General features: G+C 40.0%; 1 protein-coding gene across 1 annotated transcript in view; it reads left to right on the forward strand.

The window, feature by feature from the left end:
- The window catches only part of HSD17B8 (hydroxysteroid 17-beta dehydrogenase 8), a 27,873-nt gene continuing 10,375 nt past the window's right edge, over positions 1-17,498 (forward strand). The window contains exons 1-8 of the mRNA XM_053689140.1: positions 1-58; positions 2,707-2,909; positions 3,995-4,111; positions 6,898-6,993; positions 9,516-9,601; positions 10,303-10,387; positions 10,918-10,960; positions 12,606-12,680. Of these exons, the coding sequence (XP_053545115.1) occupies positions 13-58; positions 2,707-2,909; positions 3,995-4,111; positions 6,898-6,993; positions 9,516-9,601; positions 10,303-10,387; positions 10,918-10,960; positions 12,606-12,680 (751 nt within the window). The 5' untranslated portion in view covers positions 1-12. The remainder of the gene's footprint in view (positions 59-2,706; positions 2,910-3,994; positions 4,112-6,897; positions 6,994-9,515; positions 9,602-10,302; positions 10,388-10,917; positions 10,961-12,605; positions 12,681-17,498) is intronic.

Raw genomic sequence — 17,498 nt, forward strand, 5'->3', positions numbered from 1 at the left:
TCACCAGCTGTCATGGCTGCTCCCTTGAGGTTGAAGTCCATGCTGGCCCTGGTGACAGGTGATGTCATAGCAATCAGCTGGTATTAATTAATGTTTTGCGATCAGTATCACGTGATTACATACCTCTGATTACTGTTGGGGGACTAAGTCAGGTTAACACAGTAACAATGTATTTTATTTGTTACAAATGACTGTGTGTGTCAGTGACTGTCACTCCTCACTCCGGGTCTGTTAATAATTTTCACTCTCAAACTTTTTCTCTCAGGACTGTCACATAAGACTGTCTTTTGGTAACTAGCACTGTCATACTGTTTCTTGCGGTGACTGTCACTTTCACCTTGTCATTCCCTTGATGTCTCTGTCACTGACTGTCTCTTTCAAGCTATATTACAGGTGCCACATCATCTGTCTGTCATCTGTCACTCTCAAGCTGTTTGTCAGTGCTGTCACTCTGAGTTGTCTCTGTCAGACTGTCATTCTTAACTGGACTCTTTAATTAACTGTCACTCTGAAGCTGTCAGTGAGTGGCACGCTTGGGCTGTACCTATCAGCGAGTAGCACTCAAATTGTCTTTGTTAGTGACTGACACTCTGAGGCTTTCACTGTGTGTCAGTGACTGTCACTCTCTTGGTCTGTTAATATTTTGATTAGGGACTGTCACTTCGGCTGTCTCTTTTGGTGATTACCACTGTCAAACAGTTTTTGTCAGTGACTGTCACTTTCATGCTGTTTCTGTTTGTGACTATTACTCTCAAGCTGTCTTTGCCATTGACTGTCATTCTCAAACTGTTTTTGTCAGTGACAGTCACTCGCAAGTGGTCTTCTTCAGAGATTGGTACTCTCAAGCTGTCTTTATCAATGATTGTCACTCAGCTGTCATTCTTAAAGGAACATGAAACCCAACATTTTTCTTTTTCTTATTTTTCATGATTCAAATAGAGCATGCGATTTTAAACAACCTTCCAATTTACTTCTTTTATCCAATTTGCATCATTTTCTTGGTATCCTTTTTTTGAAGGAGCAACTATGCACTACTGGGAGCGATCTGAAGACATCTGGTGAACCAATGAAAAGAGGCATTTTTGTGCAGCCACCAATCAGCAGCTAGCTCCCAGTAAAGGATTGCTGCTCCTGAGCCTACCTAGATATGCTTTTCAACTAAGGATACTACGAGAATGAAGCAATTTAGATAACAGAAGCAAATTGGAACATTGTTTAAAAATCACATGCTCTGTCTGAATCATGAAAGGAACATTTTTGGTTTCATGTCCCTTTAATGTCAGTGATTGCCTCTTGATCTATCTCTGTCATTGTTTCTCCCAAGCTGCCTATCAGTGCTGTCACTCTTGAGTTGTCTCTGTCAGACTGTGATTCTATTAGTGACAGTCACTCTTGCTTTTGCACTCAGGCTTTCTTGGTCAGCGACTGTATCTCTCAAGCAGTCAATGAAAGTCTCTCATAGGCTGTCAGGTTAAGATGCCTGACAGTTACTGTCTCATAGTTGTGCACTCATAGTATAATGTGAGTCCAATATAAATGCTCTTTTTCAAAAGGCTTTAACTGCAAATTTGACTTGAAATGACTAAAAGGTTGAATGTTGGCTGCATTTATTAACCAAAATATTTCATTATTAACAAATTGCTAGCTTGAACATATTAGTCTATGTGTTTTGCTTGTGTTCCTTTAACCATATCTTTCATTCATGGCTGGTTATCTTTTTATCCATGTTACACTGGGGTACAATCAAAAACAGTTCTCTCCAGTCTCTCCAAGTTCTCCAATCTCTCCAGTTCCTATGTTACTTTGCGAACCCTTATTCACTAAATTTCATACACATCTCCAATCTTTAGCGAATGAATCCTGTCCATGTGGATTGGGTATTATTATTATTATCATCAGGTATTTGTAGAGCGCCAACAGATTCCGCAGCGCTGTAAACATAGTCGGTGTACAGGATAGCTTTTGTAGGGGTCAAGTGGGTAGAGGGCCCTGCCGAGAGTATCACTGTTGTAGTCGGCTCTTATGAAGCGATCTGTAAACAGCTGGGCCCATAGGCTTACAATCTAAGGGGTTCAAGGGGAAAGCAATGGCGTTAGGAAAGGTTAGTATTGGTTGTATGCATCCCTGAATAGTAAAGTTTTTAGGGAGTGCTTGAAGCTGTTAAAACTAGGGGAGAGTCTTATGGAGCGAGGCAGGGAATTCCACAAGATGGGGGCCAGTCTGGAGAAGTCCTGTAAACGTGAATGTGAGGAAGTAACAACTGGGGTACAATCAAAAACACTTCTCTCCAGTCTCTCCAAGTTCTCCAATCTCTCCAGTTCCTATGTTACTTACCGAACCCTTATTCACTAAATTTCATACACATCTCCAATCTTTAGCGAATGGGCTTCTAAGAATAACATAGAAACTGTTCCCTGAAGAAAAGGACCTTAGCTAACAATCACAATCCTGTCCATGTGGATGGGGTATGAATGTACATTTTGGCTCACGTGCAGTAGGAGAAAGAGAATAGACTATACTGTGTAAAACCCTCTCTTCTTCTCTTAAATGTATTTAAGTTCTCAGTTACTCATTTATAATGTATTAAACATGTTTGTTCAACAGACCGAGAATTGTTTTGTGTTTATATGCTATATTCATATTCCATAGTTGTCACCTGTGAGCTATTGTACAAGCACATATTGCTGATTATAGCTTGTTCTTCAGGGGGAGGCAGTGGGATAGGACGTGCTGTCTCTAAAAGGTTTTCCCTGGAAGGAGCTTCAGTGGCTGTAGTTGACTTGAACGCTTCATCCGCAAATGAAACACTTCAAACCTTGTCGAAAGATCTCCCTGGACAGCAGCACGCAGTATTTACTGCTGATGTTTCAAAATCACAGAGTGTCAGTGATCTAATGGAACAGATTCAGGTAATGAAGCAAAATACTATTGTGTACAAATAATCACTACTAATAAACTTAGGTAATACACAATGAGAGTGAGACAAAATGTAAGATTATATCATATGTATATAGATAATGACCAAATACAAACCATATATATATATATATATATATATATATATATATATATATATATATATATATATATATATATATATATATATATATATATAACTTAGACACAACATACAGTTTTAAGCAACTTGCCAATTATAGTATTTATTTTAGGTTTAGAAGCTGCTGATTGGTGGCTGATGCGCTGTGTAAAAAAAGCAGACCCGCTCAGCAGAGCGCAGAGAGCGGGTCTTTAAAACAGCGTTTTTTGTTAAAAATGAAAAGGGAATATTATGTGTTATAAAGTTTGGCTAATATAATGTTATATAATTCTGCACTATGTGCAGAATTATATAACATTAATTTTAAGGTTTACTGACCCTTTAAAGGGACACTGAACCATAATTTTTTCTTTCATGATTCAGATAGAGCATGAAATTGTAATCAACTTTCTAATTTACTCCTATTATCAATTTTTCTTTGTTCTCTTGCTATCTTTATTTTAAAAGCAGGAATGTAAATCTTAGCAGCCAGCCCATTTTAGGTTCAGCACCATGGATAGCGCTTGCTTATTGGAGGCTGACATTTAGCCACCAATAAGCAAGCATAACCCAGGTTCTCAACCAAAAATGGTCCGGCTCTTATGCATCACATTCCTGCTTTTTAAATAAAGATAGCAAGAGAACAAAGAAAATTTGATAATAGGAGTAAATTAGAAAGTTGATTAAAATTGCATGCTCTGTCTGAATCACAAAAGAAAAAAATTGGGTTCAGTATCCCTTTAACTATGTGTTTAACCTCTGCATAGTAGAAAAACATATTTACAAATAAAAATGTTCTCACACAAAAAGTGCATTTTATTTTTACACATTTATGTCACATTCATTTTTATGATAAAATGCTGTAATAAAAGTATGGGATATGATATTCTATTTCCTATTATACCAAGTGTTTCAGGACTCTTAGTAACTGTTTCCCCATCTTGTTTCCTCCATTAGTCCCATTTCTCTGCTTCACCGCATATCGCTGTCTGCAGCGCTGGAATCACAGCCGATGAGTTTCTCTTGCGCCTGTCGGAGGAATCCTTTGATTCAGTGTTGAATGTTAACCTCAAGGTGGGACTGTAATACCCTCATCTTGTATTGACTATTCCAATGCTCCGTTCACTTTTATTGAAGAATATTCCCAAAGTATAGTGTTGGGAACACCAGTGGCTGAGCGCCTGCCCATATCAGCGTGTGTACACTGGAGGAGCATGGGATATATTTGAGAATATATTTATTCCCACCATTTACGTTGAAGAGTTATTCTATGTATCTGCTATACTCCCTCTTTTTGTATAACACTGATCTAGATTAAATGGACGGTAAACACCTTGTAAATACAAGTCATGACTATTGTTTTGCTATACAATATTATCTTAGTTAAGTCTATAATTTTTCTAAAAAACAAATTAATATCTTGCTTGTTGCAATTGCTTTTTCAGTAGCCAAAGCCCACTTGCCTCATTTGAAGGAGCCAATCTGGGCTTCAGTCTGCAGCTGACAAGGCTAGTCATGGTGAAATTGTTAGTATAAAGTACATTGTTTTGCAGTTCTTATTTAATAAACCCAATTGGGGACAGATGTGTGGCAAGGTTTGCCTTGAGAAGTCTGCAGTGTGGTTTTTTTAGTTCTAAGAATTAGAAATGGCCCAATTTTCAAGGCTATATTTCAGGAAAAGGGGGCAAAATAAACAATGAAAGTATATTGCAAAGTTGTTTTACTATGTACTAAACCTTTTATATAAAAATCTTAAAGGGACATTATACACTCCTTTTTTCTTTGCATAAATGTTTTATAAATGATCTATTTATATAGCCTATAGAGTTTTTTTTTTTTTAAAAAAAAGTATAGTTTTGCTTATTTTAGAATAACATTGCTCTGATTTTCAGACTCCTAACCAAGCCCCAAAGTTTTATGAGAATACCGTCAGCTACCTTCTCCAGCTTGCTCCTGTTAGTGTAAAGGGTCTTTTCATATGCAAAAGAAGGGGGAGGGGGGAGTGTCTTATTTGCCACTTGCAGTGGGCTTTCCAGCTACCTTTTCAACAGAGCTAAACTGAGAGCTTCTAAGTAAGTTTTTAAACAGTTTTGTACTGGATTTTTATATCAGTATCTGTGCATATTATTCTTTATAGTAGTGTCTATTACATGCAGTTATATGAAAATGAGTGTATACTGTCCCTTTAAAGGGACATGGAACCCAAAATTTATCTTTCATGATTTAGATATATAATACAATTTTACAATTTACTTATATTATTTAATTTGCTTCCTTCTCTTGTTATTCTTTGCTGAAATGTTTATCTAGGTAAGCTCAGGAGAAGCAAAGAACCTAGGTTCTAGCTGCTGATTGGTGGCTGCATATATTATTATTATTATTATTCTTTATTATTAGTCTATAGTTTATTTATAAAGTGCCAACAGATTCCGCATCGCTGCCCATGGGTACAAGGATAAAAGTACAACGGAGAAACAATACAATGAGATAAAAAAAATTTACAGACAAATACAGGGAGAATTGAGGGCCCTATTCCCGTGGGAACTTACAATCTAGATGGGTAGGAGGATGGGAAACAGGAGGTGGGGAGTGCAGAGGTGAGAATGATATTAGTGAGGAGATAGAGGGCAACTGTTAGTTAAGTGAAGTTAGTTTATTAATAAGTCGGGTGATAAGCTTCCCTGAACAGAAAGGTCTTTAGGGAACGTTTAAAGGAGTAGAGATTAGGGGAGAGTCTGACAGCTCGAGGAAGTGCGTTCCAGAGGGTTGGTGCCGCACAAGAGAAGTCCTGTAATCTAGCATGAGAGGAGGTGATGGTAGAAGAGGCAAGGAGTAGATCGTTGTTGGATCTTAGGGGACGGGCTGGAGTATATTTGTTGATGAGTGAGGACAGGTAGGGGGCTGCATTGGTGAGGGCTTTGTAGGTCAGGGTGAGAATTTTGACTTTAACTCTGCTGTGAATGGGGAGCCAGTGAAGGGACTCACAGAGAGGTGCAGCAGAAGCAAAGCGTTGATAGAGGTGGATTAGCCTGGCAGATGCATTTAGGATGGATTGAAGGAGAGAGAGGGATGAGAGTGGGAGGTCAGTTAGTAAGTTGTTACAGTAGTCAAGTCGGGAAATTACCAGGGAGTGGATTAGCTATTTAGTAGTTTGAGCGCTCAGAAACGGACGAATTTTGGAGATATTGCGTAGGTGGTTGGGCAGGATGAAGAGAGCAATTGGATGTGGGGAATGAAGGACAGATTTGAATCAAGCGTGACTCCAAGGCAGCGGACTTGGGGTGATGGGGCGATAGTGGTGCCGCCAACGGTGATAGAAAAATTAGAAACTAGAGTAAAGTTAGAGGGGGGGATTAGAAGTAGTTTGGACTTGGACATGTTTATTTTTAGGTGGTGAGAGGCCATCCAGGAAGAAATGCCAGATAAGCAGTTGCTGATGTGAGCCTTGACAGAGGGAGTGCGGGGGTGGAGAGGTCGATCTGGGTATCATCAGCATAGAGGTGATAGTTGAAGCCATAGCTGTATATATATATATATATATATATATATATACCGATTGTGATTGGCTCACCCATGTGTTCAGTTAGAAACCAGTAGTGCATTGCTGCTCCTTCAACAAATGATACCAAGAGAATGAAACAAATTTGATAATAGAAGTAAATTAGAAAATTGTTTAACATGGTAATTCTCTATCTGAATCATGAAAGAACAATTTGGGGTTTCATGTCCCTTTAAGGTGTTTACTGTCTCGTTAACATATTTGATATAAAATCACTTTATTGTCCAATGTTCATTTAGGGCAGAAGAGCTCTGTTGCTGTGAGCTGAACCCTCATACTTATATCTCTTGTTTCTCTGTAGGGCCCGTTTCTTATAACACAAGCTGTGGCTCGGGGCCTTGTGGCCAGCGGACAAAATAAAGGATCAATTATCAATATTGGGAGTATTATCGGGAAGGTGAGACTTTGTGTGACAAGAGATTCTTATCATCAGTTATTTGTACCGTGCCATTATATTCTATAGCGCTATACATGGTGTAATGCAGGGGTCAGCAACTTTGGCACCCCAGATTATTTGGAACTACATTTCCCATGATGCTCAGACACACTTTAGGCTGGCTGAGTATCATGGGAAATGTAGTTCTGAAACATCTAGGGTGCCAAGGTTGCTGACCCCTGGTGTAATGGGTAAATAAATGCAAGGCATATGAAAACTGAGTCTGATGGACTTGAAGGTCCTGTCTTCTAGAGACCTTACCATCTAAGGAGTAATTGTTAAAGAACAAGGGGCGGTAGAAGGTTTTGGGTGGCCTAGTTGTCTGGTTTTGATAAGGAGATCAAGTGGTTCACCTTGGAGAGTTGGTCTTTTGTTTAAGTCAGGAACTTTATGAAGAGAAGTAGAATGCTTCTCTTAATAGGTTGGTTTAGAGTGAGAATTTAAAGGTTTATACAATGGGGTAGAGTCTAAGAGACTGAGGAAGATAGTTCTGGGAGGTGTATGTCAGAATGAAGTGGCTAGTGGAGTATTAGGAGACATTTACAGACAAATTTATATATATATATATATATATATATATATATATATATAGGGTGTGCACTGTGCAGTTGCAGAAGGCTGTGTAGATGGAAGTCTAAAAGATTGACATAGGACAGGTGAAATACGAGAGGAGTTAAGAAAAGCTAATAAAAACTTGGGTAGTGACTAGTATAGATAAGTACACAAAAAGAGAGAAGCATTCAGAGATTGAACAATAGAGAGTAATAGCTTTTTCTATGTCTAGTTACCACTCCAAAAGCAGCCTCTTTTTACCCAGAGAAGAACTTTCCTGTAGTATATTAGTCTGATCTAGACTAAACAGTACAGCCCAGCCCTGAAATACAAGGCAATCTCTCTCTGAACAAGAGAAGAGTCTCCCGAAGGGTGATGGGGAACCCATATGTGGACTCCTAGACCAATGTGCTTAGAGGGATATGGCTGCACCTCACTGACGAGACCCAAAGGAGGCTGAAAAAATGGTCTGGGTTTGCCATTGTCCTTGTTCAAAGGAGAATTGCCTGGTATTTTAGGGCTGGACTGACCTTGTTAGGCGGGATCAGACTGATATACTTCAGGAGAGTTGACCTCTGTTAAAAGCACAATTGGGCTAAAAGAAACTACTCCCAGTTAGTAACTGGCCATAGAACAAGCCACTGAGCTGCTGTTCACTCCTGGCAGACTGCTTCTCTCTTTGTATGTATTTGTAATATGACCCTGGGAAAAGTCTCCCTAAGGCCGATGGGGGAAACCAGACGGACTCCCTGCCCAATGTGCTTAGAGGGATATGGCTACACCTCACTGACGAGGCAAAAGGAAGGCCAAAACGATCGTCTGAGGTTGCCATTTCCCTTGTTCAGAGGAGAATTGCCTGGTATTTCAGGGCTGGACTGACCCTATTAGGCAGCATCAGACTGATATACTTCAGGAGAGTTCTCCTCTGTCAAAAGCACAATTGGGCAGAAAGAAGCTACTCCCAGGTAGTAACCGGGCCATAGAACAAGCTACTGAGCTGTAGTTTATTCCTTGCAGACTGCTTCTCTCTTTGTATGTATTTGTATTATGACCCTGGGGAAAGTCTTCTTAAGGGTGATAGGGGAAACCAGACGTGGACTCCTTGCCCAGTGTGCTTAGAGGAATATGGCTGCACCTCACAAAGAAGGCCAAAACGATTGTCTGGGGTTGCCATTTCCCTTGTTCAAAGGAGAATTGCCTGGTATTTCAGGAGCTGGACTGACCTTGTTAGATGGGATCAGACTAATATGCTTCAGGAAAGTTCTACTCTGTGAAAAGCACAATTGGGCTAAAACAAGCTACTCCCATGTGGTAACTGGGCCATAGAACAAACCACTGAGCTGTTGTTCATTCATGGCAGAGTGCTTCTCTCTATGTATGTATTTGTATAGAGTAGCATAGAGTATTTGTATAGAGTAGCAGAGGATAAATGGTGGATGAGGAATAATATAGCGCAAAGTCAGAGTTAAAGGTAAAAGATCAAGTGAGATATTATTGCCAGTACCAGATGTATGACACAAACTTTAAAATAGACAGGAAGTAGAAAAGAGGAATAAGTTCATTCTAACACAGTTGTGCAATTCACTTTGTATTATAAGTAGGTCATAGAGTCATATGTAATTGCCCGCACAGGTGCTGCTACTTTTGTTATGTCACAAGCGTGATCCTGAAATGTGAGTGCACACAAGCAAGGGCGATATAAGCCACAGGTTTCATGCACAGTTAGCAGTAAAGCAGGATAACTTTAAATCTACACTTTTTTTAAAGACATAAGTGTATTATAAAAAGGCTTCTACAATTTGAAGGACATTGCTTTGCATTTCAAATTGTACTAAAAATGTCCCTTAATACTTTATAGGAAATAGTTAATGTGACCAAATGAGACTGAATGGAATATTTGAGAACAAATGTTAATACACTGGCTGTTACAGGTGGGCAATCTAGGGCAATCTAACTACGCCGCCTCTAAAGCTGGAGTAGAGGGTTTTACAAAGACTGCAGCCAAGGAACTCGCAAGGTAAGACCATCTGTCTGTAGTCTGTACGCCTGTTTGTTGTCTGGCTGCCTGTTGTCTGGCTGTCTGTTTGTAGTCTGACCGCCTTTTTGTTATCTGTCCGCATGTTTGTTGTCTGTCCGCCTGTTTGTAGTCTGGCCGCCTGTTTGTAGTCTGGCCGCCTGTTTGTAGTCTGGCCACCTGTTTGCAGTCTGGCCGCCTGTTTGTAGCCTGGCCGCCTGTTTGTAGCCTGGCCGCCTGTTTGTAGTCTGGCCGCCTGTTTGTAGTCTGGCCGCCTGTTTGTTGTCTGTCCGCCTGTTTGTTGTCTGTCCGCCTGTTTGTTGTCTGTCCGCCTGTTTGTTGTCTGTCCGCCTGTTTGTTGTCTGTCCGCCTGTTTGTTGTCTGTCCGCCTGTTTGTTGTCTGTCCGCCTGTTTGCAGTCTGGCCACCTGTTTGCAGTCTGGCCGCCTGTTTGTAGTCTGGCCGCCTGTTTGTTGTCTGTCCGCCTGTTTGTTGTCTGTCCGCCTGTTTGTTGTCTGTCCGCCTGTTTGTTGTCTGTCCGCCTGTTTGTTGTCTGTCCGCCTGTTTGTTGTCTGTCCGCCTGTTTGTTGTCTGACCGCCTGTTTGTTGTCTGTCCACCTGTTTGTAGTCTGGCGGCCTGTTTGTTGTCTGCCTCTATTACAACTGTCATGTGTCTCCAATCACTGTGTTTTCTTCTCCATGCAGGTACGGGATCCGATGTAACACCGTACTGCCGGGATTCATCTCTACCCCCATGACCGACAAAGTCCCCCAGAAAGTGCTGGACAAGGTTAGACCTGGAAACACATACATATGATTCTTTATCTTTTCATTTCTCCTGAGTCCTCCTCTCTGAACTCTTTTTCATAAAAACAAAACAACTTTGCTTTCCTTTCTGAAATACCTGTTTTTTGGGCAGGGCCGGTGTTCTATAAAAAATAGCAACCTTGTCGCCATTAGCTATCTTGGCGTGCGCATGCTCACAGTTACGTAATTGCATATAACAGATGTTTCAAAAGAATCTTTGGAACACAATTACGTAATTATAAGCATGCGCTCATCCTCGGGTAGCTAATCTGGATATTCAAATTTACGTTTTTATCAATTGTACCTGTTTCTCCCTTTTGTTGAAACCTAGCTCCTTTCCATGAAAGCATACTGAGGTAGGCTCAGGGGCGTACACGTGTCTTGAGTACTATATGACAGTTGTGCTTTTAGCAATGTGTAATAGCTGTCTAATACCTTCTTCTGTCTGTAGCGCTCTCTTTCCTCATGACTAACTCTTCCCCAGCACTTTTTGACTGATATCTCTCTTACTAGTTTGCAGGAATGATCCCTTTGGGCCGACTTGGTCATCCTGACGGTAAGTGATTTATAGCAATGTATTTTTAATACTTTCTAGGCTCCCTAATATCAAACAAATAAGTTCCTTCCTCTACTCCATACCATGTTATTACATTTTAATCTTTCCCTAATCACATCATTTCTTATTTGAACACGTTACTTTCCAAGAGCTGTGTGACTAGCGCTGCTTAGCTGCAGTTTCTACTCGGGACCAGCAGTTCTCTGCATGTCACGAGGGGTGCCTCTACCCTTTAAGGACCCTTTACAGTTTTGTACCTGAAGACTTGACCCTGATATGTATCAGGGCAAAATACAAATGTGGACCTCTCCATCTCAAGCTTGAGTCAAGGGTATTTAGTTGGGTTGCTCAGAGGAGGAGTCAAAGGGTGTGACAAGGCAGTTGATAGGCGGAGTTAGGTGCTCCGTGGGCATGTTTGATGGTACTGGGTTATGGGCAGATTTAGATTATCTTTAGTTTCACTATAAAACCAGGACCTAAACAGAGTAGGGGATATTAAACAGACAGATCCATTGCTGACATTTATATAATATCAGTACCAGCTATACACCTAAAGAAGGTTCTCTACACACACACCTTACTGATTCTTACCCTCCCTCTAATTCACCCCATTCACCCAATCACAAGCACATCTATTTATTTCCTTATTGCTCCATCTATGTTACATATATTTATAGGGGCCCTATGGAGCCCTCGATTCCTGTAATATTGGCCTTGGATTTTGACATAGGAACATAAAATTTGACGGTAGATAAGAACCAAAAAGGCCCATCAAGTCTACCCATATTACATGTTACTTTTTCCTTAGGATAGCCTTATGCATGTCCCAGGCATTTTTTAATTCCTTTACAGTCTTTGTGTTTACCACCTCAAATGGAAGTTTATTCCATGTATCCACCACCCTTTCTGTAAAAAAACGCTTACTCAAGTTTCTACTGAATCTACTACCCTCTAACTTTATATTGTGACCCCTTGTTTTGGCATTTATTTTTTGTGCAAAATGCTTTCAGCTTCTTCTTTATTAAGTCCCTACATATATTTGAAGGTTTCTATCATGTCACCTCTTTCCATTCTCTCCTCTAAACTATACATATTTAGATCATGGAGTCTTTATTTGTACGTTTTATATTTTAGACCATGTACCATTTTAGTAGCCCTCCTTTGGACAGCTTCTAGTTTATTTATATCTTACTGAAGATATGGTCTCCAGACCTGTACACAGTATTCCAGATTTGGCCTAACTAATCATCTGTAAAGTGCATAAGAACCTTGCTATTTCTGCTACTAATACCTCTCCCAATGCAACCAAGTATTCAACTGGCCTTACTGGCTGCACTGCTGCATTGTGTACCAAATTTTAAATAATAATTCCCAAGTCCCTTTCTTCGTTAGTTACAGTCAGTAATGTACCATTGAGACTATAATTGGCCTTTGGGTTTTTGGATCCTATATGCATAATTTTGCTCTTGGTAATATTACATTTCAGATCCCATTTATTTGACCAGTCCTCTAGTTTTTTAATATCACAGTTCATTTGATCAACCCCTCCTGGAACATCTACCTTAATTTATTAATACTGTAGGATGTTTTGTGTCTTTATTATGTTTGTGAAATATAGAATTTGCTTTCTGTTTTTTTTACGCAGATGTTGCTGACGTCTGTGCTTTCTTGGCATCAGATGATAGTAAATACATTACTGGAGCTAGCATTGAAGTTACTGGTAATCATGTGCTTTATTTTTATTAATATAAACTGTGTTTCCTCCACATATTTATAACAGTGAATACACCCTAAAGCTGTGTGCATAAAACTAAGTCTTGCAGGCACCTTGTGCCAGTTACTTGTGACCATTGACAAACCAGTGGATGTGTTTTGTAGAAAATTATTATTTAAAAATCATTTTAAAATCTGATAAAAGGAATATGAGCTGTAGCCTAGATCTAACATATTTGTAGTTAAAGGAAGAGTCTAGTCAAAATTAAACTTTCATGATTCAGATAGAGCAGGAATTTTAAGCAACTTTCTAATTTACACCTATTATCAATTTTTCTTCGTTCTTTTGGTATCTTTGTTTGAAAAGCAAGGTTCTAAGCTATTAATGTAAAATCTCTAATTAAATGGATCTAATATGATTTAAAGGGACATGAAACCCAAACATGTTATTTCATGATTCAGACAGAACATGTGATTTTAAACAACTCCAATGTATTTCTATTATCTACTTTGAATCATTCTCTTGGAATCCTTAGTTGAAAAGCAGACCTAGGTACAGCAATGCATTACTGTGAACTATCTGCTGATTGGTGATTGCACATAAATGCCTCTTTTCATTGGTTCACCAAATGTGTTCCGCCTGCTGCCAATAGTGCATTGTTTCTCCTTCTACAAAGGATACCAGGAGAAAAGCAAAGTTGATACCATGGCCTCTAGCGGACCTGATCCGGCAGTGCGGATCAGGTCCGCCAGACCTCGCTGAATACGGCGAGCAATACGCTCGCCGTATTCAGCATTGCACCAGCAGCTCACAAGAGCTGCTGGTGCAACGCCACCCCCTGCAGACTCGCGGCCAATCAGCCGCCAGCAGGGGGGTGTCAATCAACCCGATCGTACTCGATCGGGTTGATTTCCGGCGATGTCTGTCCGCCTGCTCAGAGCAGGCGGACAGGTTATGGAGCAACGGTCTTTGTGACTGCTGCTTCGTATCTGCTGTTTCTGGCGAGTCTGCAGGCTCGCCAGAAACACGGGGCATCAAGCTCCATACGGACCTTGATAGATATGCCCCCATAAGTAAATTGGAAAGTTGTTTAAAATTTACATGCTCTGTCTGAATCATGAAATCAATTTGTTGGGTTTCATATCTCTTTAATTTTAATATATTAAAGTATTTTTTCACGAACCGTCAGTAGCAGGATTAGAGATTTCAAACACATATAACAAGAAAGACTACTTCATTGTGGTTTTACTATGTCTTTTTTCTGCACGATTTCCTTTTTTCTTTTCTTTAGATAGATATAGACACACACACACATTTATGCACGTTTCTGTAATTATAGGATTTGGAAGCGGCCTCTGGGGGTGACTATCTCAGTGCCGACCACACCCCCATCTCCCATGATAGTTACACATTTGTTGTTCTATAAAACACAGATCATATGCAGCACTCAGATTGAGGTTTAGTATTGTGAAGTGGTGTATTTAGGTTTTGGGCAATCACAATTCTACTGCCCCCACCCCAAGGTTCTAGGCTGCTTTGGCCATAATATTTTTTGATCAGGGAGTAAAAAATTTTTATGGGATTTCCAAAATAAATGTTCATACACACACAGAGTTATACACGCACACAGAGTTATGCACATACACACACAGTTATACACATGCACGCACACACACACACAGAGTTATACACATGCACACACGCACACACACACACACAGTTATACACATGCGCACACACACAGAGTTATACACATGCGCACACACACAGTTATACACACACACCAAGAGTTATACACATGCACACACACACACACAGAGTTATACACATACACACACAAAGTTATACATATACACACACACAGTTATACACACACACACAGAGTTATACACACACACACAGAGTTATACACATGCACACACACAGTTATACACACACACAAAGAGTTATACACACACACACAGAGTTATACACATGCACACACACACACAGAATTATACACACACACACACAAAGTTATACACACACACACACACAGAGTTATACACATGCACACACACAGAGTTATACACATGCACACACACACACAGAATTATACACACACACACACAAAGTTATACACACACACACACACAGAGTTATACACATGCACACACACAGAGTTATACACATACACACACAAAGTTATACATATACACACACACAGTTATACACACACACACAGAGTTATACACACACACACACAGAATTATACACACACACACACAGAATTATACACACACACACACAAAGTTATACACACACACACACAGAGTTATACACATGCACACACACAGAGTTATACACACACACACACAAAGTTATACACACACACACACAGAGTTATACACATGCACACACAGACACACACACACAGAGTTATACATATGCACACACACAGTTATACACATGCGCACACACAGAGTTATACACATGCACACACATAGTTATACACACACACACAGAGTTATACACATGCACACACAGACACACACACACAGAGTTATACATATGCACACACACAGAGTTATACACATGCACACACATAGTTATACACACACACACATAGTTATACACACACACACAGAGTTATACATATGCACACACACACACAGAATTATACACATACACACACAAAGTTATACACACACACACAGAGTTATACACATGCACACACAGACACACACACACAGAGTTATACATATGCACACACACAGTTATACACATGCGCACACACAGAGTTATACACATGCACACACACACAGAGTTATACACATGCACACACACACAGTTATACACACACACCAAGAGTTATACACATGCACACACACACACACAGAGTTATACACATACACACACAAAGTTATACATATACACACACACAGTTATACACACACACACAGAGTTATACACACACACACAGAGTTATACACATGCACACACACAGTTATACACACACACAAAGAGTTATACACACACACCAAGAGTTATACACATGCACACACACACACAGAATTATACACACACACACACAAAGTTATACACACACACACAGAGTTATACACATGCACACACACAGAGTTATACACATGCACACACACAGAGTTATACACACACACACACAAAGTTATACACACACACACACAGAGTTATACACATGCACACACAGACACACACACACAGAGTTATACATATGCACACACACAGTTATACACATGCGCACACACAGAGTTATACACATGCACACACATAGTTATACACACACACACACAAAGTTATACACACACACACACAGAGTTATACACATGCACACACACAGTTATACACACACACTCAGAGTTATACATATGCACACACACAGTTATACACATGCGCACACACAGAGTTATACACATGCACACACATAGTTATACACACACACACAGAGTTATACACATGCGCACACACACACAGAGTTATACACATGCACACACACACACACAGAGTTATACATATGCACACACACACACAGAGTTATACACATGCACACACACACACACAGCGTTATACACATGCACACACACAGAATTATACACATACACACACAAAGTTATACACACACACACAGAGTTATACACATGCACACACAGACACACACACACAGAGTTATACATATGCACACACACAGTTATACACATGCGCACACACAGAGTTATACACATGCACACACACACAGAATTATACACATACACACACAAAGTTATACACACACACACAGAGTTATACACATGCACACACAGACACACACACTCAGAGTTATACATATGCACACACACAGTTATACACATGCGCACACACAGAGTTATACACATGCACACACATAGTTATACACACACACACAGAGTTATACACATGCACACACAGACACACACACACAGAGTTATACATATGCACACACACAGTTATACACATGCGCACACACAGAGTTATACACATGCACACACATAGTTATACACACACACACAGAGTTATACACATGCACACACAGACACACACACACAGAGTTATACATATGCACACACACAGTTATACACATGCGCACACACAGAGTTATACACATGCACACACATAGTTATACACACACACACAGAGTTATACACATGCACACACACACACACAGAGTTATACATATGCACACACACAGAGTTATACACATGCACACACATAGTTATACACACACACACAGAGTTATACACATGCACACACACACACACAGAGTTATACATATGCACACACACACACAGAATTATACACATACACACACAAAGTTATACACACACACACAGAGTTATACACATGCACACACAGACACACACACACACAGAGTTATACATATGCACACACACACACAGAATTATACACATACACACACAAAGTTATACACACACACACAGAGTTATACACATGCACACACAGACACACACACACACAGAGTTATACATATGCACACACACAGTTATACACATGCGCACACACAGAGTTATACACATGCACACACACACAGTTATACACATGCGCACACACACAGTTATACACACACACCAAGAGTTATACACATGCACACACACACACACAGAGTTATACACATACACACACAAAGTTATACATATACACACACACAGTTATACACACACACACAGAGTTATACACACACACACACAGTTATACACACACACACAGTTATACACACACACCAAGAGTTATACACATGCACACACACACACAGAATTATACACACACACACAC

Source organism: Bombina bombina, chromosome 7 (assembly GCF_027579735.1).
Source record: "Bombina bombina isolate aBomBom1 chromosome 7, aBomBom1.pri, whole genome shotgun sequence".
In the NCBI taxonomy this organism is placed as follows: Eukaryota; Metazoa; Chordata; class Amphibia; order Anura; family Bombinatoridae; genus Bombina; species Bombina bombina.